This window comes from Salvelinus namaycush, chromosome 25 (genome assembly GCF_016432855.1).
Source record: "Salvelinus namaycush isolate Seneca chromosome 25, SaNama_1.0, whole genome shotgun sequence".
NCBI classification, from domain to species: Eukaryota; Metazoa; Chordata; class Actinopteri; order Salmoniformes; family Salmonidae; genus Salvelinus; species Salvelinus namaycush.
Genome location: NC_052331.1, coordinates 29507937 through 29534801, shown reverse-complemented (window position 1 = coordinate 29534801; position 26865 = coordinate 29507937). Strand labels below are relative to the sequence as shown.

Sequence of the window (26865 nt, the reverse complement as noted above, 5' to 3'; positions counted from 1 at the left end):
TCACTCTCTATAGGCCAGTCCCAGGGTGGGGGGCGGTGTGGGCGATGTCCCTTTGAAATAGTTCCTGGAGTTGTCTGGACTCTGACCTCTATCCGGGAGCAGGATGATGTTGCCTTTTCTCCGCAGGGTGGACTCCCTGCTGGAGGCGATGGAGAGGGTCTCGGAGGCGGCCTCGCTTCCTCCTCCTAGTCCCTCCACAGGGGTCACACGGATAGTGGTGATGCCTTGGTGGGGGTGGTGATGGTGGTGGTAGTGAGGGTGGTGGACGTGTGGGTGACCGCCTCCCCCACCGCCACTGCCGCGCTCGCTGCCGGTGTCGGTGCCCGTCTGGCTCCTCCTGCCATCGAAGGAGCCGTAGCCGTCCTTGAGCGAGTCGCAGCTCTCCGAGTCGCGGTTGAGGTCGTTGAGCTCGAAGGCCTGGCGGATGCTGCCACGCTGCTCCTGGGGCTTCCACCTCCAGGAGCCACTGCCGTCCGGAGGCTTGATCACAGGCTTGTTCTCTGGATGGGCCTCCACCCTCACGATCCCTTGGCCGGGCTCCTGGTCCATCAGGGCCTTGTACTGGATGGAGCCTGTGCAGCTGACCACGCTGCCGTCCTCGGAGCTCTTGGGGCTGCCGTGCTGAAGCAGACCCTGCTGCTTGGACATGGTGATGACCTGCATGATGCGTGGCTGGTTAGTTAGACTGTTAGTCCTGCAGGGGGCGCCATCCTTCAGCCACTTGGAGCGAACCGAGCCTCCCCCACAAGGAATCCCACCGCCGCCATAGTTATCCTCCCTGTCGTCATCATCCTCGTCCTCCCTACTGGAGGTGCCGCTGTTGACGTGCTCCTGCGTCTCCTCTGGGATGTGGACGAGCTGGGAGGAGCCTGGCCGGGACTGGATGGACACGCGGGCCCCCCCTGCCAGGCCACTGCTGCCCCCGTTGTGGGGGAGGTGGTTGGACAGTGGCACGGTGCTGGCTGCCAGCTTCATGTACTGGGCGGGGATGTGTCCCTGAGCACGGAGCTCAGCCTCCAGGCCCATGGCGGACGGCTCAGAGCTGCACCTCAGCTCCATGGTCCTCTGAGGCGAGGAGGAGGAGGACGTTGAATGGTGGCGTCCCACCACCACCCCACTGTCCATCACCTGAAGAGAGAGCTTGCGGTTCTCGTTCTTGCTCTTCCACTGAGACAGCAGCTGCTTGGAGCGCGTGGAGTCCATGGAGGAGTGGATGCTGGCATGGCGGCGAGGGACGCGGTGCTCCTCGGGTAGTGAGCCACCATGTGACCTGGGTAACGTGCTACTGTTAAAGGTCACCAGACAGTCCTGTTTACCCATGGGACTCGGCGGGGTGATGCACTCCAAGTCGGCGCTGGCCCTCTTCAGATTATTCAGGGAGCTGGACTCACGGCAGGAGGGCACCCGGGTCAGGATGGTCTCGGGGTGGGCCGCGGTGAGGCCGTCGGCGGTGCTCACGCTATTTAGGCTGTTCATGCTGTTGAGGCTGTTGAGCTGCAGGTGGCGACCTGCATTCTGGCTGACGTTGGGCACAGTGTTGCTCCTGGGGGGCTCGCGGAGCGGGGGAGGCTGGGGTTGCTGTCTGGATGTGTCCTCACTGGGCTGGAAGTTACCCACTGCATACAGACCCTGAGAAGAGGAGAGACCATGACAGCATTCATTATTGGTTCAACTTATCTATAACCTATATCTACCTCTACCTACTGTATCTATCTACCTACAACTGTCTAAAATAAGTCTCTTTTGGGAAGACAGCATTCATTATAGGTTGAATGACCTATCCTGAATTACCTCTACCTACCTTTCTATTCCTACTATGTCTATATCTATCTATAACAAAATGGTCTTAGGCGTCTCGAGACAGACATTAGTATAAAATTCCAGGATTCCATGACGTTTTTTCAAGCACTATTGAAGCACAGTGAATATACAGTATCTGACACAATAAGACATAAATAGCCCAACCAAGAGCCAAGAGCCATTTGTTCAACAGGAGGACTGCAAGATTGTGGCAGTAGATTTGTCTTGGTCATTGAGTTAGATAGAATGCAGTCCAAACTAAGCTGCATTACTGTTGGGGTAAATTACCAGTAGCACGATCATAGCCACAATCATATCCTCAAGCACCTCTGATTGAAGAATATTAAATGTGAGGATATTGCATGGGTGTGTGTAGGCGGTGTGTCGTGTGTGTGTGGGATGTGCATATGTGGTATTTATAACTTGCTATGATTCAGTACAGTCAAAGATGGAAGTGGATTTTACAGCACATTGCTGAAAGGGACAGTATCTTTCCCAATCGTAATCATGTTATGTACCTGCACATTAAGCTAATTCAATGCACATTTCATTTTCTCACATTTCCATTACCGTATAGCCTACTTACCATTTAGCCTACAATATTTAAATAATGTTCAAACATTGATACACTCATAAACTCAGCAAAAAAAGAAACGTCCCTTTTTCAGGACCCTGTCTTTCAAAGATAATTAGTAAAAATCCAAATAACTTCACAGATCTTCATTATAAAGGGTTTAAACACTGTTTCCCATGCTAGTTCAATGAACCATAAACAATTAATGAACATGCACCTGTGGAACGGTCGTTAAGACACTAACAGCTTATAGACGGTAGACAATTAAGGTAACAGTTATGAAAACTTAGGACACTAAAGAGGCCTTTCTACTGACTCCGAAAAACACCAAAGAAAGATGCCCAGGGTCCCTTCTCACCTGCCTGAACGAGCCTTAGACATGCTGCAAGGAGGCATGAGGACTGCAGATGTGGCCAGGGCAATAAATTACAATGTGTGTACTGTGAGACGCCTAAGACAGCGCTACAGGCAGACAGGACGGACAACTGATCGTCCTCGCAGTGGCATTCCACGTGTAACAACACCTGCACAGGATCGGTACATCCGAACATCACACCTGCGGAACAGGTACAGGATGGCAACAACAACTGCCCGAGTTACACCAGGAACGCACAATCCCTCCATCAGTGCTCAGACTGTCTGCAATAGGCTGAGAGAGGCTGGACTGAGGGCTTGTAGGCCTGTTGTAAGGCAGGTCCTCACCAGACATCACCGGCAACAACGTCACCTATGGGCACAAACCCACCGTCGCTGGACCAGACAGGACTGGCAAAAAGTGCTCTTCACTGAAGAGTTGCGGTTTGTCTCACCAGGGGTGATGGTCGGATTCGCATTTATCGTCAAAGGAATGAGCGTTACACTGAGGCCTGTACTCTGGAGCGGGATCGATTTGGAGATGGAGGGTCCATCATGGTCTGGGGTGGTGTGTCACAGCATCATCGGACGGAGCTTGTTTTGCCAGCAATCTCAACGCTGTACGTTACAGGGAAGACATCCTCCACCCTCACGTGGTACCCTTCTTGCAGGCTCATCCTGACATGACCCTCCAGCATGACAATGCCACCAGCCATACTGCTCGATCTGTGCGTGATTTCCTGCAAGACAGGAATGTCAGTGTTCTGCCATGACCAGCGAAGAGCCCGGATCTCAATACCATTGAGCATGTCTGGGACCTGTTGGATCGGAGGGTGAGGGCTAGGGCCATTCCCCCCAGAAATGTCCAGGAATTTGCAGGTGCCTTGGTGGAAGAGTGGGGTAACATCTCACAGCAAGAACTGACAAATCTGGTGCAGTCCATGAGGAGGAGATCCACTGCAGTACTTAATGCAGCTGGTGGCCACACCAGATACTGACTGTTACTTTTGATTTTGATCCTCCCTTTGTTCAGGGACACATTATTCCATTTCTGTTAGTCACATGTCTGTGTAACTTGTTCAGTTTATGTCTCTGTTGCTGAATATTGTTATGTTCATACAAATATTTACACATGTTAAGTTTGCTGAAAATAAACGCAGTTGACAGTGAGAGGACGTTTCTTTTTTTGCTGAGTTTATAATAGCATGAAACATATTGCTCAAAACTAGTGCATCCTGTTCTCATTCATAAAGATAATTGAATATCTCTAACACCCTATACAAAAGCGCAACAGGACTCAACAAACAAGATAGCGAAACATGTCAATATTCATTACATCCATCAATATACAGACAGACAATTTTATATCACCTTATATCAGCGAATAATCAAATAAAATCAAATGTAATTTAGCAGATGTTAATGCAGATGTAGCAAAATGCTTGTGTTCCTAGCTCCGACATTGCAGTAATATCTAACAATTCACAACAATTCACACAAATGGAATTAAGAAATATATAATATTAGGACAAGCAATGTCGGAGTCCAGAGTATAAATACAGTATATACAGTTGAAGTCGGAAGTTTACATACACTTAGGTTGGCGTCATTAAAAATAGTTTTTCAACCCCACAAATTTCTTGTTAACAAACTATAGTTTTGGCAAGTCGGTTAGGACATCAACTTTGTGCATGACACAAGTCATTTTTCCAACAATTGTTTACAGACAGATTATTTCACTTATAATCCACTGTATCACAATTCCAGTGGGTAAGAAGTTTGCATACACTAAGTTGACTGTGTCTTTAAAAAGCTTGGACAATTCCAGAAAATGATGTCATGGCTTTAGAAGCTTCTGAAAGGCTAATTGTGTCACGCCCTGACCATAGTTTGCTTTGTATGTTTCTATGTTTTGTTTGGTCAGGGTGTGATCTGAGTGGGTATTCTATGTTGTTTGTCTAGTTTGTCTATTTCTATGTGTTTGGCCTGATATGGTTCTCAATCAGAGGCAGGTGTTTGTCGTTGTCTCTGATTGGGAGACATATTTAGGTAGCCTGTTTTGTATTGTGGGTTGTGGGTGATTGTTCCTGTTCCTGTGTTTGGTGTTCACTATTCGGGACTGGTGCGTCTTCGTTCATTTGTCGGTTTATTGTTTTGTTCTTGGTTTCAAGTATTCTAATTAAAATGAATACACACCACGCTACATTTTGGTCCTCTTCTCTTTCTCCTAATGATGGACGTGACAAATTGACAGTATTTGAGTCAATTGGAGGTGTACCTGTGGATGTATTTCAAGGCCTACCTTCAAACTCAGTGCCTCTTTGATTGACATCATGGGAAAATCTAAAGAAATCAGCCAAGACCTCAGAAAAAACATTGTAGACCTCCACAAGTGTGGTTCATCCTTGGGAGCAATTTCCAAACACCTGTAGGTACTACGTTCATCAATACAAACAATAGTATGCAAGAATAAACACCATGGGACCACGTAGTCGTCCTACCACTCAGTAAGGAGACGCGTTCTGTCTCATAGAGATGAACGTACTTTGGTGCGAAAAGTGCAAATCAATCACAGAACATCAGCAAAGGACCTTGTGAAGATGCTAGCGGAAACAGGTACAAAAGTATCTACATCCACAGTAAAATGAGTCGACATAACCTGAAAGGCCGCTCAGCAAGGAAGATGCCACTGCTCCAAAACCGTCATAAAATAGCCAGACTACGGTTTGCAACTGCACATGGGGACAAAGATCTTACTTTTTGGAGAAATGTCCTCTGGTCTGATGAAACAAAAATAGAACTGTTTGGCCATAACACCGTAACATCGTTATGTTTGGAAGAAAAAGGGGGATGCTTACAAGCCGAAGAACACCATCCCAACCGTGAAGCACGGGGGTGGCAGCATCATGGTGTGGGGGTGCTTTGCTGCAGGAGGAACTGGTGCAATTCACAAAATAGATGGCATCATGATGCAGGAAAATTATGTGGATATATTGAAGCAACATCTCAAGAGATCAGTCAGGAAGTTACTGCTTGGTCACAAATGGGTCTTCCAAATGGACAATGACCCCAAGCACACTTGGGGTCATTGGAAAAATGGCTTAAGGACAACAAAGTCAAGGTATTGGAGTGGCCATCACAAAGCCCTGTCCTCATTCCTATAGAAAATTTGTGGGCAGAACTGAAAAAGCGTGTGCGAGCAAGAAGGCCTACAAACCTGACTCAGTTACACCAGCTCTGTCAGGAGGAATGGGCCAAAATTCACCCAACTTACTGTGGGAAGCTTGTGGAAAGCTACCCGAAACGTTTGACCCAAGTTCAACAATTGAAAGGAAATGCTACCAAATACTAATTGAGTGTATGTAAACTTCTGACCCACTGGGAATGTGATGAAAGAAATAAAAGCTGAAATAAATCATTCTCTCTACTATTATTCTGACATTTCACATTCTTAAAAAAAGTGGTGATCCTAATTGACCTAAGACAGGGAATTTTTACTAGGATTAAATGTCAGGAATTGTGAAAAACTGAGTTTAAATGTATTTGGATAAGGTGTATGTAAACTTCCGACTTCAACTGTATCCAGCAATAGTTGAATAGGATGGCTTTGACTGGAATACAGTATATGCATATGAAATGAGTAAAACAGTATGTAGACATTATTAAAGTGACCACTGTTCCATGTCTATGTACATAGGGCAGCAGCCTCTAAGATGCATAGTAGAGTGACCGGGTGGTAGTCGGCTAGTGACAGTGACTAAGTTCAGTTCAGGGTACTGGGTGGAAGCCGGCTATTGATGTCTATTTAACAATCTGATGGCCTTTAGATATAAGCTGTTTTTCAGTCTCTCGGTCCCAACATTGATGCACCTGTACTGACCTCGCCTTCTGGATGATAGAGGGCTGAACAGGCTGGGCATCGGGCGGTTGATGTCCTTGATGATCTTTTTGGCCTTCTTGTGACATCGGGTGCTGTAGATGTCCTGGAGGGCAGGTAGTGTGCCCCCGGTGATGCGTTGGGAAGACAGTACCACCCTCTGGAGAGCCCAGCGCTTGCAGGCTGTGCAGCTGCCGTACCAGGCGGGGATTCAGCCCAACAGGATGTTCTCAATGGTGCATCAGTAGAAGTTTGTGAGGGTCTTAGGTGACAAGCCGAATTTCTTCAGCCTCCTGAGGTTGAAGAGCCGCTGTTGTGCCTTCTTCACCACACTGTCTTTGTGGGTGGACCATTTCCAGATTGTCAGTGAAATGTACACAGAGGAACTTGAAGCTTTTCACCTACTGCACTGTGGCCCCGTGGATGTACATAGGGGCGTTCTCCCTCTGCTGTCTCCCGAAGTCCAAGATCAGCTCCTTCGTTTGAATGGTTTCAATAAGATTAATCTTTAGATTAGTGCTCTCCAAACCTGGTCCTAGTGACCTATCGGGTATGCAGGCTTTTGTTCTATCCCAGTGCTAACACACCTAATTAAATTAATCAATTTGACCTGTTATTTCATTGACTAGATGTATCAGCCAGGTATGTTACAACATGGACTAGAACAAAAACCTGCACCTCCTGTCGGTCTCCAGGACCAGGACTGAAGAGCCTAGGGATGTGTCCGAAATGGCACCATTTCCCCTATATAGTGCACTTCTTTTGACCAGAAAACATAGTGCCCTTTATAGGGGATATGGTGCTACTGGCAGAGCAGCCTACATCTACAATAGTAGAGTGTATCACCAGGTAGTGTCCATGGACCAAGACTTAGAAGATCAGTGATCTAATGGAGATATACTAGATTTACTTGAGATGTACTGCAGATGCTGTACCTTAATTTGACCCAGTTTCTCACGAAAGGAAAATAATCCTGTAGATTATAAATGGATTATAATTAATATACTTTTTTGGGGGGGGTGATAAAATATTTGTTAGGGCTAATCAAGTCTGACATTTTTAAGGGGAAATTAGCCTTTTTATACCTCAAATGGACTACAAATGTGCATTTCCTGCTGTGCAGGTAAATTCCTGCAACAACAGCATGATCAAATTAAGATACGGCATCTGTAGCTCTACTAGCGATCTACTAGAGCATCTCACCAGGTAGACGGCGATCCCTCCTCCGATGAGGAAGCCACAGTAGACGTCGATGGCGTGGTTCTTGAACTGGATGATGCGGGTCAGCCCACAGATGATGCCACCCATGATGAAGGAAAAGACCAACAGGGGCTTCAGCAGCTTGGAGGATTCTGTCAACGTCGCGTTGAAGTACATCTGGAGAAGAGAGGAGCGATACACTCTGGCATCCATATCAGGAAGTCACCAACTAACTAACTAAAGACTTCCTAGAATGGATTACGTACAGCTAATAATTCAGCTGTCTATAGACACTGTATATCCAGTTTAATTAGGGATTCTACTGTGAACAAATTGTTCTTGTCTGTAGAGAGGCCTGGAATCAATATACTATAAACAAAGGACTTTTAACTTCAAACGGAGGTAGCCCCTTGTTCGACACTTGATTTGCATTACGACTGCAGTCCAATTCAATCATTACAAGGATGACTCATGTTTTGGAGAACATTACAACCTTTTACTGCAGTGGGCTGAATCAGCGTCACATGGAGTGTTTATTGGTAGTCTTAAACCAATCTACTTTGAAAAAAAAGTATAGACCTCACACACATGGTTATGGGCTTGTACCATGTCAGATATAGAGTTGAAATGTATTCCATTTTGAGTTTGCATCCCAATATTACACTTTATATACACTTTATATACACCATATATATACAATGTATGTATGTAGACACCCCTTCAAATGAGTGGATTCGGCTATTTCAGCCACACCCATTGCTGACAAGCGAGCACACAGCCATGCAATCTCCATAGACAAACATTGGCAGTAGAATGGTCTTACTGAAGAGCTCAGTGACTTTCAACGTGGCACCATCATAGGATGCCACCTTTCCAGCAAGTCAGTTTCTCAAATTTCTGCCCTGCTAGAGCTGCCCCTGTCAACTCTAAGTGCTGTTATTGTGAAGTGGAAATGTCTAAGAGCAACATCGTCTCAGCCGGAGAGCGCTACCTGCCTTAATGCATAGTGCCAACTGTAAAGTTTGGTGGAGGAGGAACAATGGTCTTGGGCTGTTTTCCATTGATCGGGCTAGGCCCCTTAATTCAAGCGAAGAGAAATCTTAACGCTACAGCATACAATTACATTCTAGACAATTCTGTGCTTCCAACTTTGTGGCAACAGTTTGGGGAAGGTGCTTTGCTGTTTCAGTATGACAATGCACAAAGAGAGGTCCATATAGAAATGGTTTGTTGAGATCGGTGTGGAAGAACTTGACTGGCCTCTACAGAGTCCTGACCTCAACCCCATCGAACACCTTCGGGATGAATTGGAACGCCGACTGCAAGCCAGGTCTAATCGGCCAACATCAGTGCCCGACCTCACTAATGCTCTTGTGGCTGAATGGAAGCAAGTCCCCGCAGCAATGTTCCAACATCTAGAGGAAAGCCTCCATAGAAGCGTGGAGGCTGTTAAAGCAGCAAAGGGGGGACCAACTTCATATTAATGCCCATGATTTTGGAATGAGACGAGCAGGTCATGTAGGTCATGGTCATGTAGTGTACATCACAGAATAATTAAATATAACAAAACCGTTTGGCATAAACACCAGATTTCCTGCGTTTTCTTATTTTTATAATGTTGATTAATTATGAAATTACGAAAAATATGAATAACATTCCACCCATGAGGCCTCTAGAGGGTGATTTTGTTATTTGACTGCAGGAAATACAGTGAAAATCATCGTAGAGCAGCATCCAGTGCACTTGGATGCGTGTGTACCCCTACAGTATGTGTGTGTGCGTGTGTGCTTGTAGCTGGATTACTTACAGAGATATAGACAGCAGCGAAGGCGGCCAGAGTAGCATGCTGCGAGGGAAAGGACTTCCTAGAACGACAGGGGAGGGAGACAGACATTTTAATCTTCTGCTTGAGAGATAGTGAGACAGACTCTAAAATTAAATCCACCGTAAAGGGTACAACCCATGATCGGATTGCCACAGCAGTGAGTTGGTTTTATTTGCCCCTCAAATCACTGACCATATTATAAGCAGTTTGAGCACATACGCACAGCAGGCTTTTGTTATAAACCAAGCCTGAGCTAGCTTGCCAGCAAGGAATAAAGTCAACAAATAGCCCTTTATTTACTTTAATAATTGAATGACGACCAATATGATTTCAGGGCTGTGCTATAGCCACCATTTGTCTATGGTCCAGACCCACTTGTCTACTAGAGTTTTCCAAACCCTGCATCATTTGTACAATACAAAAATAGCACCCTTAAAGGACTTAAAAGCGAGTTTTATCTGACAACTGAGGTACTTTCTAATATCGATGCCATAGTTAGTGCAAATTATAACAGGCAAACTTCCCTTCATGAGAGGCTGGACAGAACAGAAGACACACAGTATACATTCCGCATATTGATGAGTAACAGGAAGTGACAGCCGTGGTAAGATCTGAAAATGATAGCTGTGAAACGCTTGGCTGCCTGGGCTGTGTGTGGGTGCATGCTGGTCTGACACAACATTCCCTGTTTCGTAAGTGCACGAGGGATGAACTGAGTGGGTTGTAGAAACGCCATCTTCAGTTTTCCTCGCTCTCTTCTCATTGCGGTACCAGCAGACCGTAGCTAGGACTGCTACATTGTTCAGTGAGTCAGACACAGTATTCATTAGGTTAAGCCAGTGACTTGGTAGAGAGTGGAGACATTAAGTGCCTTTAACAAACTAATGTCTCTGAGACTGGTAGTGAGTCACTCCTGAGGTAGAGGCTACTATGGGTGTTTTTCCGCAAGCTAGCGCTGTTATTAACATTACACTGTTATTAAACATTACACTGTTCTTAACATTACACTGTTATTAAACATTACACTGTTCTTAACATTACACTGTTCTTAACATTACACTGTTATTAAACATTACACTGTTCTTAACATTACACTGTTCTTAACATTACACTGTTATTAACATTACACTGTTCTTAACATTACACTGTTCTTAACATTACACTGTTATTAAACATTACACTGTTCTTAACATTACACTGTTCTTAAACATTACACTGTTCTTAACATTACACTGTTCTTAACATTACACTGTTATTAAACATTACACTGTTCTTAACATTATACTGTTCTTAACATTACACTGTTATTAACATTACACTGTTATTAACATTACACTGTTATTAAACATTACACTGTTCTTAACATTACACTGTTCTTAAACATTACACTGTTCTTAACATTACACTGTTCTTAACATTACACTGTTATTAAACATTACACTGTTCTTAACATTATACTGTTCTTAACATTACACTGTTATTAACATTACACTGTTATTAAACATTACACTGTTCTTAACATTACACTGTTCTTAACATTACACTGTTCTTAACATTACACTGTTCTTAACATTACACTGTTATTAACATTACCCTGTTATTAACATTACCATGTCATTAACATTACGCTGTTATTACCATTACACTGTTATTAACATTACACTGTTATTAACATTACCCTGTTCTTAACATTACACTGTTATTAAACATTACACTGTTATTAACATTACACTGTTATTAACATTACCCTGTTCTTAACATTACACTGTTCTTAACATTACACTGTTATTAACATTACCCTGTTATTAACATTACCATGTCATTAACATTACGCTGTTATTACCATTACACTGTTATTAACATTACACTGTTATTAACATTACCCTGTTATTAACATTACCCTGTTATTAACATTACACTGTTCTTAGCATTACACTGTTATTAACATTAAACTGTTCTTAACATTACACTGTTATTAACATTACCCTGTTATTAACATTACACTGTTCTTAACATTACACTGTTCTTAACATTACACTGTTCTTAACATTACACTGTTATTAAACATTACACTGTTCTTAACATTACACTGTTATTAACATTACACTGTTCTTAACATTACACTGTTATTAAACATTACACTGTTATTAACATTACACTGTTCTTAACATTACACTGTTCTTAACATTACACTGTTATTAAACATTACACTGTTCTTAACATTACACTGTTATTAAACATTACACTGTTCTTAACATTACACTGTTATTAACATTACCATGTTATTAACATTACACTGTTATTAACATTACCCTGTTATTAACATTACACTGTTATTAACATTACCATGTTATTAACATTACACTGTTATTAACATTGCTAATGAGCATTTTGTAACATTCTACTGGGCAAAAACTGGTTGAATCAACGTTGTTTCCACGTCATCCCACATACAAAGTGTTCACTTTATTTTTTTTGCAGACTGAAGTCTACAATATTTACTGTAGTATACTGTAGTATTACAGTTTACTATAGTATAAATACTGTAGTTAAAGAAATTGTAGTGTATACTATAGAAATTACTGTAGTGTTTTTGCACACTGTAGTATACTGTAATATTTACTCTAGTGTTTTGCGGACTGTAGTATACTGTACTATTTATTGTTGTGTTTTTGCAGACTGTAGTACAGTATACTGTGCTATTTACTTTAGTGTTTTTGGGGACATTACTGTAGTATTTACTAAAGTGTTTTTGTTTTATTATCTTTGGCATAGAAGTGGGGGGGCTTTCTCCTTGAGGAAACCTACTGAAGAAATACTAAAAGAGCAAATCTTCCATAAGCAGTAGGTCTGAATGGATAGTTCATAGCTTCTCCTCTTTTCTATAACCTACAGGGGACACAATATATTGTCTATACTTGGCATGCAGGTTTCTCATCTACGGATGGCACAAATTGGGATATGGGGGAGTGGAATGAGCAGAGTAAATGCAAATTAAATACTGCAGTATTTACTATAGTCTTTGAGTGTTTATGCGGACTGTTTTGTTTTTTCAGATATTTTATTTTGTGGATAATACTGTAGTGTTTAGTATAGTATTTTACAGTATAATACAACATTCTATAATAAGTACTACACATGATCGAGGGATACTACAGTGTGTAGTAAAGTATCCTACAGTATACTACAGTTTCTGTATACTTCTACAATATTTTTTACTTTCTGAAGGCACTGTATACTGTTTCAAACTTTACTACATTACAGAGGTATGCTAATGACCATCTGTGGTAACCCACTAGAGATGACCTTGCAGGCCACTTAGAAAGCACAGTTTCAGAGCCTGTGTTCACAAGCTCCAAGGTTAAGTTTGCTCTAGGTTCAAATCTAGGATCAGCTTCCCCTCCACTAGTCCTAATCGTAACCATTAGTGGGGAAAATGCAAAACTGTCTAGGGCAGGGGTGGGCAAATGTTTTGGCTGAAGAGGCCACATCAGGATTTCAAAATTTAGCGGAGGGCCGCACAGATTTTTATTTGGGCTGATTTGTTCATCAAAAGCAATTTGCATGCCAGAAAAAGGGCAGTTATTTTAAAATATACAGGTCCATTATAATTTCAACATACTTTCTGTCAAGTTTTAGACATTCAAGAGTGGAGTGTTTTTTTAATAATACCTCCCCCCTTCAAATAAAAATAGTCATACTTCCTGCGGGTCGTATTTTGCCCACCCCTGGTCTAGGTGCAACTTCACCCTACACCTGTTTCCACAGACACAGTGGAGATTATTCATAAATGCTTACTGCCATGGTCAACCACATGTTCTACCAACCATATAGTTTCTCCTGAGGGTGATATTGCATTCAAATCTCTATGCATATTTTAAATACATTTTCAGAACAGTCTGGTTTACTGGGCCCGTATCCATAAACTGTCTCAAGGTAGGAATTCTGATCTAGGATCAGATTTTCCCTGTCCATGTAATCTTATTTATTATTACTTATTTATTAACGCAAAAATTATCCTAGATCTGCACTCTGACCTGCCAGAGTTGATGACGGCTGGGTCTGCTCCATCAGAACAGATGTCCTCTATGATGAAGGAACTGTCGTCACAGGTCATGTTGAGCGTGGTGTAGTTGGGTTTACACACTGTCAGGAAGTAGGGGGCGTGGTAACCCGTCGACAGCTGGATGATGTCAGTGATGAGAGCCGTGATGCATAAGCCAAATACATGGACCCCTGGTAGAGAGAGATGGGAGGATGAGGGGAGAGACAACCCGCAAAGGTGGGGACAGAAAGAGGGAGAGCAAGGGAGATATTACTCAGCTAATCACCAAAACACCAAAAGACAAAACACTATACAAAACATGTGGCTGTTCACTACACAGGTCCCACAGAGTGTATGTTTTGTGAAGTGAGATACACCATATGTTTTTCAAAATGTCATGATTGAGAAAATACCAAAACTTACCAACAAACCGAACAGCTCGCCGTATATACGAGTTGAAATTGCAGCCGGCTGCATTGATATTGGCCTCTGTTTTGACCCCATTCTTTTTCCTGGACAGACAGCAATACAGGATACCTTCTCCTATCATTATCTACGGAGAGATTTGACAGAAAGGACAGACAGAGTGAGGGTTTAATTCCTGTATGTTGAATAATTGGACCAAATAATTTATTAATAGGAGTGCAATTCCATTCCTGAATTGACTGGAATTTAAATAGCAATGACACTAACTGACAGATAAATTATTCATAATCTCAGTTATGAGTTGCCTGTGGATAGCAGCAGCTGTTAGGGAAGGAGAGATAGCTAAAGTCAATGCAGTGCTGCTCCACCACCTAAGCCTTCTGCTTGTGAATCAGCTAAAACAACTACAGTATGGGCCTATGAGGCAACTACACTGACAGCCTGACAATGAGGCAGCTACACTGACAGCCTGACATTGAAGCAGCTACACTAACTGTCTGCCTGTGGGGCAGCTACGCTAACTGTCTGCCTGTGGGGCAGCTACGCTAACTGTCTGCATGTGAGGTAGCTACGCTAACTGTCTGCCTGTGGGGCAGCTACGCTAACTGTCTGCATGTGAGGTAGCTACGCTAACTGTCTGCCTGTGGGGCAACTACCCTAACTGTCTGCCTGTGGGGCAGCTACACTAACTGTCTGCATGTGGGGCAGCTACGCTAACTGTCTGCCTATGGAGCAGCTACGCTAACTGCCTGCCTGTGGGGCAGCTACGCTAACTGTCTGCATGTGAGGTAGCTACGCTAACTGTCTGCCTATGGGGCAGCTACGCTAACTGCATGGCTGTGGGGCAGCTACACTAACTGTCTGCCTATGGAGCAGCTACGCTAACTGTCTGCCTGTGGGGCAGCTACACTAACTGCCTGCCTGTGGGGCAGCTACGCTAACTGTCTGCATGTGAGGTAGCTACGCTAACTGTCTGCCTGTGGGGCAGCTACGCTAACTGTCTGCCTGTGGGGCAGCTACGCTAACTGCATGGCTGTGGGGCAGCTACACTAATTGTCTGCCTGTGGGGCAACTACGCTAACTGTCTGCCTGTGGGGCAGCTACACTAACTGTCTGCCTGTGGGCAGCTACGCTAACTGTCTGCCTGTGGGGCAGCTACACTAACTGTGTGCCTGTGGGCAGCTACACTAAATGTCTGCCTGTGGGCAGCTACACTAAATGTCTGCCTGTGGGGCAGCTACGCTAACTGTCTGCTTGTGGGGCAACTACGCTAACTGTCTGCCTGTGGGGCAGCTACACTAACTGTCTGCTTGTGGGGCAACTACACTAACTGTCTGCATGTGGTGCAGCTATGCTAACTGTCTGCCTGTGACACCTGACGCCATGCTGAGGTAGAGATTTGTTACAACAGGATGATAGCTGAGACAAACCTTAGACAGCTAGCACGTACCATCTCACCTGCTGGGGAGAAACAACTGACCTGTGTGGAAACACTAAACATCTGGGTCGAACCATCTAACCAGCGTGTGAGATTTCACTTGGCACATAGGCACGCCCTCTCTGAACAACTTAGTACTCATTGTCAAATTTTGTTACTGTTCTTTAACAGCCTATGTTTTTTTATTTTGATTCTAGGATCAATTACTACTGTATAGCCTATACTGTACAGATTAACGTCTGTGTTCAGCACAGTAGGAGGCACATGACATTTAATAGGGCATTGCCTGCATTTACTTTAATGAAGAAAGGATCAGTGAGTGGAAACAAATTAAACAGGCAGTATATATAGTCAAGGCAATCATATCTCCTGCTGCAGTGTAGTGATGTTATATAGATGATACTGCATTTCTTAAAGAAGGGACCCAATATGAAGTTAATGACTCAAGGAGAGCGATAGGAGTTGCATTAACCATCATAGAACATGCTGCTAGAGGCAAAGCCATTATACTGAAAGGTTTTTAGTATGGCTTTGTATTATATAGCTGTCTGTAGTTTTTGTGTGTAATACTAAAGATGACCTAGTGACCTATTTCTTCTCAACAAAGGAATTAGATTACAAGTCGCAGCTAAATATCTGAACCGTATCCAAGTTGCCTGCGAAGCCAGTGTCATAGTGCGATAACGTCGTCATAGCTAAAGTCAAAGAAAGCAACATAGAGAAACCAAGTGTAATCTGTGTGTTTCGACCAAACATCAAAACCAAGTCATTCAAGCATAAACAAAAACAAGAAAACCCTTCACTGGGAAGCTGTTTTATAAGTCATAAAATCTGTCTATCTGTCTTTCTGTCTGTCCCTCTGTCTGCCTGTGTTGAAGTTCTGACAGTGGCCCTAGGTGGGCGGCAGTCCAATCGAAGCTGACAGCGCCAGCCAAACTGTACGGGCCTGAAAGACAAGGCATGACACTGCAAGAAGCACCACCCCGCAGGTTGCCTAGGTGATAACAGTCGAAGGAGAGAAAGAGAATGTGTCGCCGAGCGAGACGCAGTCATAGGAATTTTTGCTGAGGAGCATTGAGAGAGAGCAGCAGCAGAGTGATGCTAAGAATTGTACAAATATAACATGTCCAATTAATAGATAATTGTATGAATATAACACGTCAAATTAATGGAGAATTGTTTAAATATAACACATCAAATTAATGGAGAATTGTATGAATATAACACGTCAAATTAATGGAGAATTGTTTAAATATAACACATCAAATTAATGGAGAATTGTATGAATATAACACGTCAAATTAATGGAGAATTGTATGAAAATAACACGTCAAATTAATGGAGATTTGGGGTGATCATCAACCAGCAAAATCAGGACATTATATTTTAGGTCAACACTTTTCATAAAAGTCCATTGGAAACTGTCTCGCAGACACCTTAAGGTTTGCTGTTTTCTCACATTACTAGTTTATAGAATACAGAAGACACCATAGACAGAACAACATAGAGATGTTATCTTTATAGAAGATACTATTACAAAACCATGACCTTTAGCAAAATGATGACACTTGACCCCTACACCCAAGAGCAGAACACTTCTGGAAGAGTGAGATATTAAATATTAAAACAATGAAAACCTGTTCTTAACTAGACCCTAAAAGCGGAACCACTCTACAAGAAAAAACTCTAGGGAGCATACACTTCCCTCAGAAGTGATCCCATTGCCTATGAGCGAATTCATCTGGATGAGTAAACACATCTGAGCATACTTTTGGGAGAAAACCCTTCTGATAAATCCAGGAAAATGAGAATGCTAAGTTATTAAATGTGATACTTTTTTGGAATGAACCCCAGACATTGTAAGCAAACCCTTTGGATTCTCCCTGAACCCTTAGGAGTGAACTCTCATTCAGCATGAATAAACCATAAGATGTGAGCACTGATAAGTGGATGAACCCTTTGGAAGGAACACAGTGAGTATAAGGGCATGCTGGCCGTGAGTAACCCTTAGAAGTGAAATATGGAGAGTGAATTTTGCTGGTACACTAAATATAGAACCCTTAGAGGGGGACTATCCACACTCACAGAGAGTAAACCAGGACTGAGTGAGTTTGCCAGCAAACAGGCCCTAAAGCCTTAGACGTGATCCCTTGGTAGTGCAATTAGGGTCCCTTGAGAGTAAGAGCACACTGCTGTTATGAATTAAAGATGTTGACACTATTCTCAGCATGCTCTGGTGAATGGAGAGGGTGAACTCTGATCCGGAGAGTAAAACTGATCCTAATCTATTTGATCTATTGGCATTGCTTTATAAATAGTGGAATCATGATGCTTGTCTTGGGTCATGTTCATTAGGCACCAACGGAATACATTTTACTTAAACCAGGAGTCACTACCTGGATTTGTCCAACAAGATATGCTAATTTATGTTTCTGGGATGGAAATAGCTATTTCCACCATGCTGATCCATTGGAGTGTGCTAGATAACTAAAGCTTATTTCATTAAACTCCATTGTTGCATGCACTGCATTATGCATTAAATATGTGCTTTTCACTGTCTATGAAGATATAGCTTTGAACCTCATAATCTGTATGCATCTTTTGTTTTTCTTCATGGGTTCGTGCAGGTGACTGTGCATCATGACCTCCCCAGACAAATTGGTAGAATAGTTAGAATATGTGTTGGAGGTTGAAATGGGAGTCAGTGCTAAGTTTCTTGGGAGGAGGCTGAGCCAGTGCTATAGCAGCTGGTCACGTGCAGGAACACATGCAATGAGTTATTGCTTTCATGCTTCTTGTTTTATGAAGAATGTATGCATTTTCTACATGTGAGTAACAATTCTTAAATCTTGTAATTTTCTTTTAAATTAAGAGAATTCTCAAAATAGGGGATTATGGTAGAAATTACAAGATTATGTTATAATGCTGTTATTGCATCAAATGGTTGTTTTATGCAATAGAATAAGGGGTTGTTAGATTGCTCATCTGTGTGTGTTTTACTGAGGATGAGCCTCTAGAAGATTTACGATGTCTTTGGGTGATACTGGATTCCAGAGCATGAGTTAATGTTTCTGTTCTATAAGGTACCAGGGAGAGATGACTCCAGGGCCAAACCCTGGTCTTTACACAATGAGATACTGTCCTCTGTGAATTATAATTATCTTTCATACAAATCTTAACCTTGTGACCCATTCCATACATCTGTTGTTTGTCATGAACATCCAGGAGGATGGATTTTGCTATAAAATGCTGTGGCTCAAATCCGCTCATTGAGTTCTCAGTGATCACCTCCAGGGGTGTTTACCGACCAGCTCCATTACTGCACTAATTAAATAATAAAGTTTGATTGTTTTGAAGAAATCTAAAAGTCTCTCCTTTTGATTACAATAATTCCACCACAGGAATGAGATTTGTGGTTACACTGACCGTGGCTGCAGGTCCAGCGAAGGCCAGACTGAAGAGAATGAGGAAGGGGATGGCCTCCTGGGCGGGCTCGATGTAGGGCATGCTCAGACTTCGGTCATTGCAGCTGTAACCCGACCGCACTGGTTTGAACACATCTGTCAGCTCCAGAAAATACAGACTGACCACAGAGGAGGCCAGGATGGGAAGCTGGAGGAAGAGAGAGGGGAGGGAAAGAGAGAGGGCGGGAGGGAGAGAGAGAGGGGAGGGAGAGAGAGAGTAGAGGGGAAAGAGAACGAGAGAGGCAGAGAGAGAGAGAAAGCGAGAGAGAGATAGATAGATAGATAGATAGATAGATAGATAGATAGATAGAGAGAAGGAGAGAGGGGAGATTATAGAGGGGTAGTGGTAGGGAAGACAGAGAGATGAGGATGAGGGGATAGATAGAGGAAGACAGAAAAAGAAAGATAGGAGAGAGAGATATAAAGCAGAGGAGGGTGGTAGAGAGATATTTGAGACAGAAAGAGAAAGAGAGTGAGAGATGAGAGACAAAGAGGGGGAAAGGTTAGAAGCTGTCTTAAGAACATATGGCAAGCAGCAGACCGAAAACAGACTAACATTAGAGCGCTGTCAGACAAGCCATCCATAAAACAACCCACTATTCTTCAAAATGACATCCTTCCTAAGTAATCCTCATTCTTCCTGAGTAATCCTAATCCTTCCTGAGTAATCTTCATCCTTCCTGAGTGATCCTTATCTTGACCTGAGTAATCCTAATCCTTCCAGAATGATACTCATCCTTCCTGTGTAATCCTTATCCTTCCTGAGTAATCCTCATCTATTCTCAGTAATCCTCTTCCTTCCTCAGTAATCTTCATTCTTCCTCAGTAATCCTCATCCTTCCTGAGTGATCATCATTCTTCCTGAGTAATTCTCATCCTTCCTGAGTGATCATCATCTTTCCTGAGTGATCCTCATCCTTCCTGAGTGATCCTCATCCTTCCTGAGTGCTGAGGACTTTTAAACTATAATTCTCTTTCCAGACAGGGCCACAAAGGATCAGAAAATGCTACCATTCAGTGACTTAATAACTTGCACTACAATTTCATTTGGCAAACTAAAAACATAAGGGATACAATAGGAATAAGTGGTTCTATATTATACACAATTGTGGTAAGAGTGATTGGACCCCAATTATATTTGTAATGGCTAACATAACAGAATGGAAGTCTCTATATAAAAGCTTTACCCCTAGCACCTGTTGATGACCAACTGAGTTACTTTATGTTTGTACTCTTATCTTTTCTTATTGTTGTTGCATTGTCGAGAAGGAACCTGCAAGTAAGCATCTCATTGGACGGTGTATACCATGTGTATCCCGTACATATGACTAATAAAACTTGAAACTTGAAACTGTTACCCAAGCACAAAAACAATGTGTATTCCAGAACATGACCTGAACATAGAGAACATACAATGAGTGGCTTATGAAAGCACAGTGGTTACACAGGGTGGATTTTCCATTCATTCTCCATTTATTGTTCTTTCTACCTCAGCAAAGCAAAGCAATTATCTGAGTGCTCTGTGAGAACTGAATTTCTACAGCAATCACACAGGCAGTTTCCATATGCCTCTTGCTAATGGTGATTACAAATGATTACAACAGCAACAGAACGAGATAGCATACGATCTGTTGAGGATCCGTATGGGCAACGATCAAAAACGATGGAAATGTAGCATTTGAAGGGAAATGTTATCTTACTACAGCTGACCAAAGGCATCTTCAGGAGCTACATTAACAGATCTTACATGAGTGAGATCAATGTTCCCAGTCCCTGGTTTGAATCCAGGCTGTATCACATCCTGCCGTGATTGGAAGTCCCATAGGGCAGCGCACAAATGGCCCAGCGTCGTCCGGGTTCGGCAGGGGTAGGTCGTCATTGTAAATAAGAATTTGTTCTTAACTGACTTGCCTAGTTAAATAAAGGTTAAAAAATAAATATATATTTCTATATAGCCTAAACTTTCTCGTTCTGAACTTGTAACGCGAATGGGACGAGTGTAGGTTCGTGACAAGCAGCTGCTCCCCGATTTGACAGCTCCAACGCAGTTACACCTCTGACACCGCCAAAACATCAGCTATGCAGGTGTCGGCTACTGCCCGTTAACGTTTGATCTGATTGAATCACTAGTTCTAAATTAGACTAATTCAGGTAATTTAAGACTCCAACCAGAAGGAATTTAGAGCCAACCCAGTATGGGTCAATGGGTTATTTCTTCATGCAATTTCCAACCTGCTAATATACCAGTGCTATAAACGGTCTTGCTTAAAATTATACTGGCATTAACAAAATAATGAAGAGGATCATCATGATTGATATAATGCTACAATAACTGGTTCAACTAACGACCACAACACCTGACAATGCTACTAAGTACTGCTACTACTACTATAATGCTACTAGTACTATTAATACTATACTACTACAACTACTACACTACTACTAATACTACTACTGATACTAATAATGATACTACTATACTACTACTACTACTATACTATACTACTATACTACTACTACTACTACTACTAATACTACTACTAAAACAACCAAAACCAGAATTTTGACCTACTATTTATGAGCAAAAGAATAAACGGACATAAACAACGGCATCAAAATAATGCCTAGCAAACTATTGGTATAAACCTAATCACAAACAAACACCTTAGGAGCTGTGCTACATGGATGCTGCCTGGTTGCCCACCATACTGATAGCACTTTGCAACCTTGTGCTTGTTTAATAAGAACTAATCATGCAAGTCTGTTCCTGCATCTGTTTGATTACTGACATCCAGGTTATGTGTAGGCTTTCTGCTTGTTGTGATGACACCAGTTCATTTACTATATAATTTAGCTCCATGAAGCAAATAACTGAATGATGATCTGCACGACCATCTTGCCTGTCACTAAGCAGTTGTAAAGGAATATCCATCTAAATAGGCTGAAGGTAAGGAGGAACAGCAGGTTGTCCCCCACCAAAGGGCAAATGACAAAAATGCAATTCCAGTAAATCTGGAAAGCTCTGTTTGAGCAACCATTGTTTTTGGCCACTTCTGCTCTAGTTATGTAGCAAAAATCGAATACTAACCATAACCATAGAAATAGGAATCCCCATTCAAGTCAATAACGCCATGATGGATGGCATTCTAGTGATTCTATTTCTATGACCATACACTATTTTTAAGTTATTCAACATAACTTGAGTTCATGGTTTCCAGAGATAATGTTTTGTATTTCATTGCACCCTCTACTATTCAATCCTATGATAGAAGAGACTGGGCCACCAGGGCAGCTTGCGGGATCAGGTGGCTAGCGAGGCCAGTGATTTAGGTCCCAGGGTATGACACTTTTATAATCCAATGATCCCTCATACTCTCCCAAGATGGAGTCCCTCCCTCCCTCCCTCCCTCCCTCCCTCCCTCCCTCCCTCCCTCCCTCCCTCCCTCCCTCCCTCCCTCCCTCTCTCCCTCCCTCCCTCCCTCTCCCTCTCTCTCTCTCTCTCTCTCTCTCTCTCTCTCTCTCTCTGTCTCTGTCTCTGTCTCAGGGAGCAGATCCATTGTCTACCAAGGGCTATCCTTCTTGTTGATGTCACACTTAGACAGAGTTAGCCTGCATTCATGTCCTGTTGAGGTTCTTGAAGCATTTGCTATGCTTCAGGTTTCCTGAAGCATAGCAAACACAGTCGACATATTCAGCTAAAGAGAGTAGAGGAAGAAGTAGAGGATGGAGCAGAGAACGCTGCTTGGTGCTCAAATTAGACATCGAGCACCACTGTGTGGTTTCTCCATTTTCATTACTCGTATCTTGTTTTCCTCTCACTCACAAGTTAGCAGGACATTTGTGTTGTTATCGAGCAGCACTGACCTTGCTGATAGCTGCTTTATTGATGAACAGTTCTACTTACTATGACTGATATCTTGTTGTCTTACCTAGCTACAGTTGAAGTGGGAAGTTTACATACACTTAGGTTGGAGTCATTTATACTCGTTTTTCAACCACTCCACAACTTCCTTGTTAACAAACTATAGTTTTGGTAGGTCGGTTAGGACATCTACTTTGTGCATGACTGTCACGTTCTGACCTTTATTTCCTTTGTTTTGTCTTTATTTAGTATGGTCAGGGCGTGAGTTGGGGTGGGCAGTCTATGTTTGTATTTCTATGTTTTGCTATTTCTGTGTTTGGCCTGATATGGTTCTCAATCAGAGGCAGCTGTCAATCATTGTCCCTGATTGGGAACCATATTTAGGTAGCCTGTTTTGTGTTGGGTTTTGTGGGTGGTTGTCTTCAGTCTTCGTGTGTCTGCACCAGATAGAACTGTTTCGGGTTCACATTTGTTGTTTTTGTATTTTGAGTGTTCACTTTTATTAAACAAGATGAACAATTACCACGCTGCGCTTTGGCCCTCCGATCCTTCTAACTTCTCCTCCTCAGACGAGGAGGAAGACAAAAGCCGTTACAATGACACAAGTCATTTTTCCAACAATTGTTTACAGACAAATTATTTCACTTATAATTCACTGTATCACAATTCCAGTGGGTCAGAAGTTTACATACACTAAGTTGACTGTGCCTTTAAAAAGCTTGGAAAATTCCCAAAAATTATGTCATGGCTTTAGAAGCTTCTGATAGGCTAATTGACATTTTGAGTTAATTGGAAATACCTGTGGATGTATTTCAAGGCCTACCTTCAAACTCGGTGCCTCTTTGCTTGACATCATAAGACAATCAAAAGAAATCAGCCAAGACCTCTGAAAAATAATTGTAGACCTCCACAAGTCTGGTTCATCCTTGGGAGCAATTTCCAAACGTCTGAAGGTACCACGTTCATCTGTATAAACAATAGTACGCAAGTATAAACACAGTTGGACCACACAGCCGTCATACCGCTCCAGAAAGGAGACGCGTTCTGTCTCCTAGAGATGAACGTACTTTGGTGCGAAAAGTGCAAATCAATCCCAGAGCAACAGTAAAGGACCTTGTGAAGATGCTGGAGGAAACAAGTACAAAAGTATCTATATCCACAGTAAAACGAGTCCTATATCGACATAACCTGAAAGGTGGCTCAGCAAGGAAGAAGCCACTGCTCCAAAACCGCCATAAAAAGCCAGACTACGGTTTGCAACTGCACATGGGGACAAAGATCGTACTTTTTGGAGAAATGTCCTCTGGTCTGATGAAACAAAAATAGAACTGTTTGGCCATAATGACCATCGTTATGTTTGAAGGAAAAGGAGGGAGGCTTGTGTAACCAATGTGAAATGGGGTGAAGCGGGGTGTGCGCTAATAGCGTTTCAATCTGTGACGACACTCACTCTGAGACCTTGAAGTAGTTGTTCCCCTTGCTCTGCAAGGGCCGCGGCTATTGTGGAGCGATGGGTAACGATGCTTTGTGTGTGTCAGTTGTTGATGTGTGCAGAGGGTCCCTGGTTTGAGCCCAGGTAGGGGTGAGGAAAGGGACGGAAGCTAAAACTGTTACATTGATGCTGTTGACCCGTATCACTGGTTGCTGCAGAAAAGGAGGAGGTCAAAAGGGGGGTGAGTGTAACCAATGTGAAATGGCTAGCTAGTTAGATGGGTGTGTGCTAATAGCATTTCAATCGGTGACGTCACTTGCTCTGAGGCCTTGAAGTAGTTGTTCCCCTTGCTCTGCCACGGCTTTTGTGGAGCGATTGGTAACGATGCTTCGTGGGTGTCAGTTGTTGATGTGTGCGGAGGGTCCCTGGTTCGAGCCCAGGTAGGGGCGAGGAGAGGGACAGAAGCAATACTGTTACACTTGCAAGCCGAAGAACACCTTCCCAACCGTGAAGCACGGGGGTGGCAGCATTATGTTGTGGGGGTGCTTTGCTGCAAGAGGGACCGGTGCACTTTACAAAATAGATCGCATCATGAGGGAGGAAAATGATGTGGATATATTGAAGCAACATCTCAAGACATCAGTCAGGAAGTTAAAGCTTGGTCGCAAATGGGTCTTCCAAATGGACAATGTACCCAAGCATACTTCCAAAGTTGTGGCAAATTGCTTAAGGACAACAAAGTAAAGGTATTGGAGTGGCCATCACAAAGCCCTTACCTCAATCCCATAAAAAATTTGTGGGCAGAACTGAAAAAGCATGTGCGAGCAAGGAGGCCTACAAGCCTGACTCGGTTACACCAGCTCTGTCAGGAGGAATGGGCCAAAATTCACCCAATTTACTGTGGGAAGCTTGTGGAAGGCTACCCGAAACATTTGACCCAAGTTAAACAATTGAAAAGCAATGCTACCAAATACTAATTTAGTGTACGTAAACCTCTTGACACACTGGGAATGTGATGAAAGAAATAAAAGCTGAAATAAATCATTCTCTCTACTATTATTCTGACATTTCACATTCTTAAAATAGATTGGTGATCCTAACTGACCTAAGACAGGGAATTTTTACTAGGATCAAATGTCAGGAATTGTGAAAAACTGAGTTTAAATGTATTTGGCTAAGGTGCATGTAAACTTCCCACTTCAACTGTACCTTAAGATGAATGCACAAACTGTAAGTCTCTCTGGATAAGAGCGTCTGCTAAATGACTAAAAATGTACATGTAAAACCAAAACAGTCAGCGTTAACAGACAAAGAAGAGAGAACCTTTGCTTGTCAATGACATATGTTTGCATTTCAACCCTCCTTACCTGCACTATAGAAGCCCCCTGAGAATGCTTGTCCTACTTAATATGGGCATCGTGCCCCTCTCCCATGTGTACATCCAAGAACCAGGCCATATAGCCTTCAATGGCTGCATATACACAGGCAGCCCAATTCAGATCTTTTTCAGAGCTGATTGGTCAAAAGATCAATTTGTGTAAAAAATATCAGAATTGGGCTGCCTGTGTAAATGCAGCCTATGTAGGGGAAAACATATGAGACCCACTCAATGTTCTTTCAGGTAATCATCTATGGTTAATCTTCAATTGCTCTATAATGAATGGTAAAACCTACATATTTGTTGGAGCATCATCAAACTCATAATAATGCATTGAAACCACGCAGCAGTCTTCAGTACTATGGAGAGCTCCCAGATTCAGCAGATGACATTACTGTCTTTGTCAGTTAGGCCTCTAGTCACCAAAAAATGCTAATGCATTTATCAATCCATTGGCTGTATAGGCTTATGTCATTTTACATAGGCGTCACATGCTGTATAATAGAGTAATCCTGCATAAACTAGCATGGCATATCAATATTCATGATTTGCAGTTTCATTATAATCACTGCGTGGGAGAAAACTAACAGGGCTAAATAGTTTTCCTTCCTGACCCTTGGGAGTCATTTTTGCATAATCCAACTAGTTTTGGACGAACATTCTCTAAATTATGTGGGTGTTGAGTTATATGATCAATAAAATAGAGATTAAACAAGAGAGATGTGACTATTCGGGTCACAAAATTAAAATGATTTATTCTCTATCATGTTCACCACTTTACATCATCGCCACTGTATGCATCTGTGATATGACACAAATGACAGAAAGACATGAAGAGAGCTCGTTAACCTTGAATAAGTAGCTTTATGGCAACCTCATCATTAATCCTAGCTTTGATCGTGACTGCCATACCAATGCACAGCACCGTGACTGAAAATTACACACATTTTGCCCGGCTACCTGTAGACAATGTGGTGCATACAATAAGATACAGCTGCATTTTGTTGCATTTCCGCTGTCAGCGACCGCATATTCATTCAAAACCATAGATATCCTATTAAATTATATTATTATTATAGTATTCTAATTCCTAATTGTATTAACTCACCTACCTCAACGAAATAGAAACATGGCAGCAAGGTAACGCTGTCTTTGGTCACCTTCCCTTTTAATCTCTCTTTTGCAGACAT

General features: G+C 42.6%; 1 protein-coding gene and 1 non-coding gene across 2 annotated transcripts; both read right to left on the bottom strand.

The window, feature by feature from the left end:
• LOC120019871 (2-lysophosphatidate phosphatase PLPPR4-like) lies at positions 1-26865 on the bottom strand. Its single transcript, XM_038963285.1, has 8 exons — positions 26788-26865; positions 18966-19151; positions 14099-14228; positions 13668-13866; positions 9613-9670; positions 7809-7982; positions 807-1629; positions 1-737 (listed from the first exon to the last, which is right to left on the bottom strand). The coding sequence occupies exons 1-8, from the start codon at positions 26863-26865 to the stop codon at positions 1-3; spliced, it is 2385 nt and encodes a 794-aa protein (XP_038819213.1).
• LOC120020783 lies at positions 12412-12465 on the bottom strand. The gene has a single exon (XR_005472470.1). It is a non-coding gene; the product is annotated as a U7 small nuclear RNA (small nuclear RNA).

Bases quoted from the DNA above. Each gene is read 5' to 3' on its own strand.
- LOC120019871 (XM_038963285.1), bottom strand. From the start codon at position 26,865: ATGTCTGCAAAAGAGAGATTAAAAGGGAAGGTGACCAAAGACAGCGTT. The intron at 9,671-13,667 runs GTCAGAGTGCAG...CTGTCGTTCTAG, and splicing joins GCCGTCATCAACTCTGGCAG to GAAGTCCTTTCCCTCGCAGC. The intron at 1,630-7,808 runs GTGAGATGCTCT...TCCTCTTCTCAG, and splicing joins GAGGGATCGCCGTCTACCTG to GGTCTGTATGCAGTGGGTAA.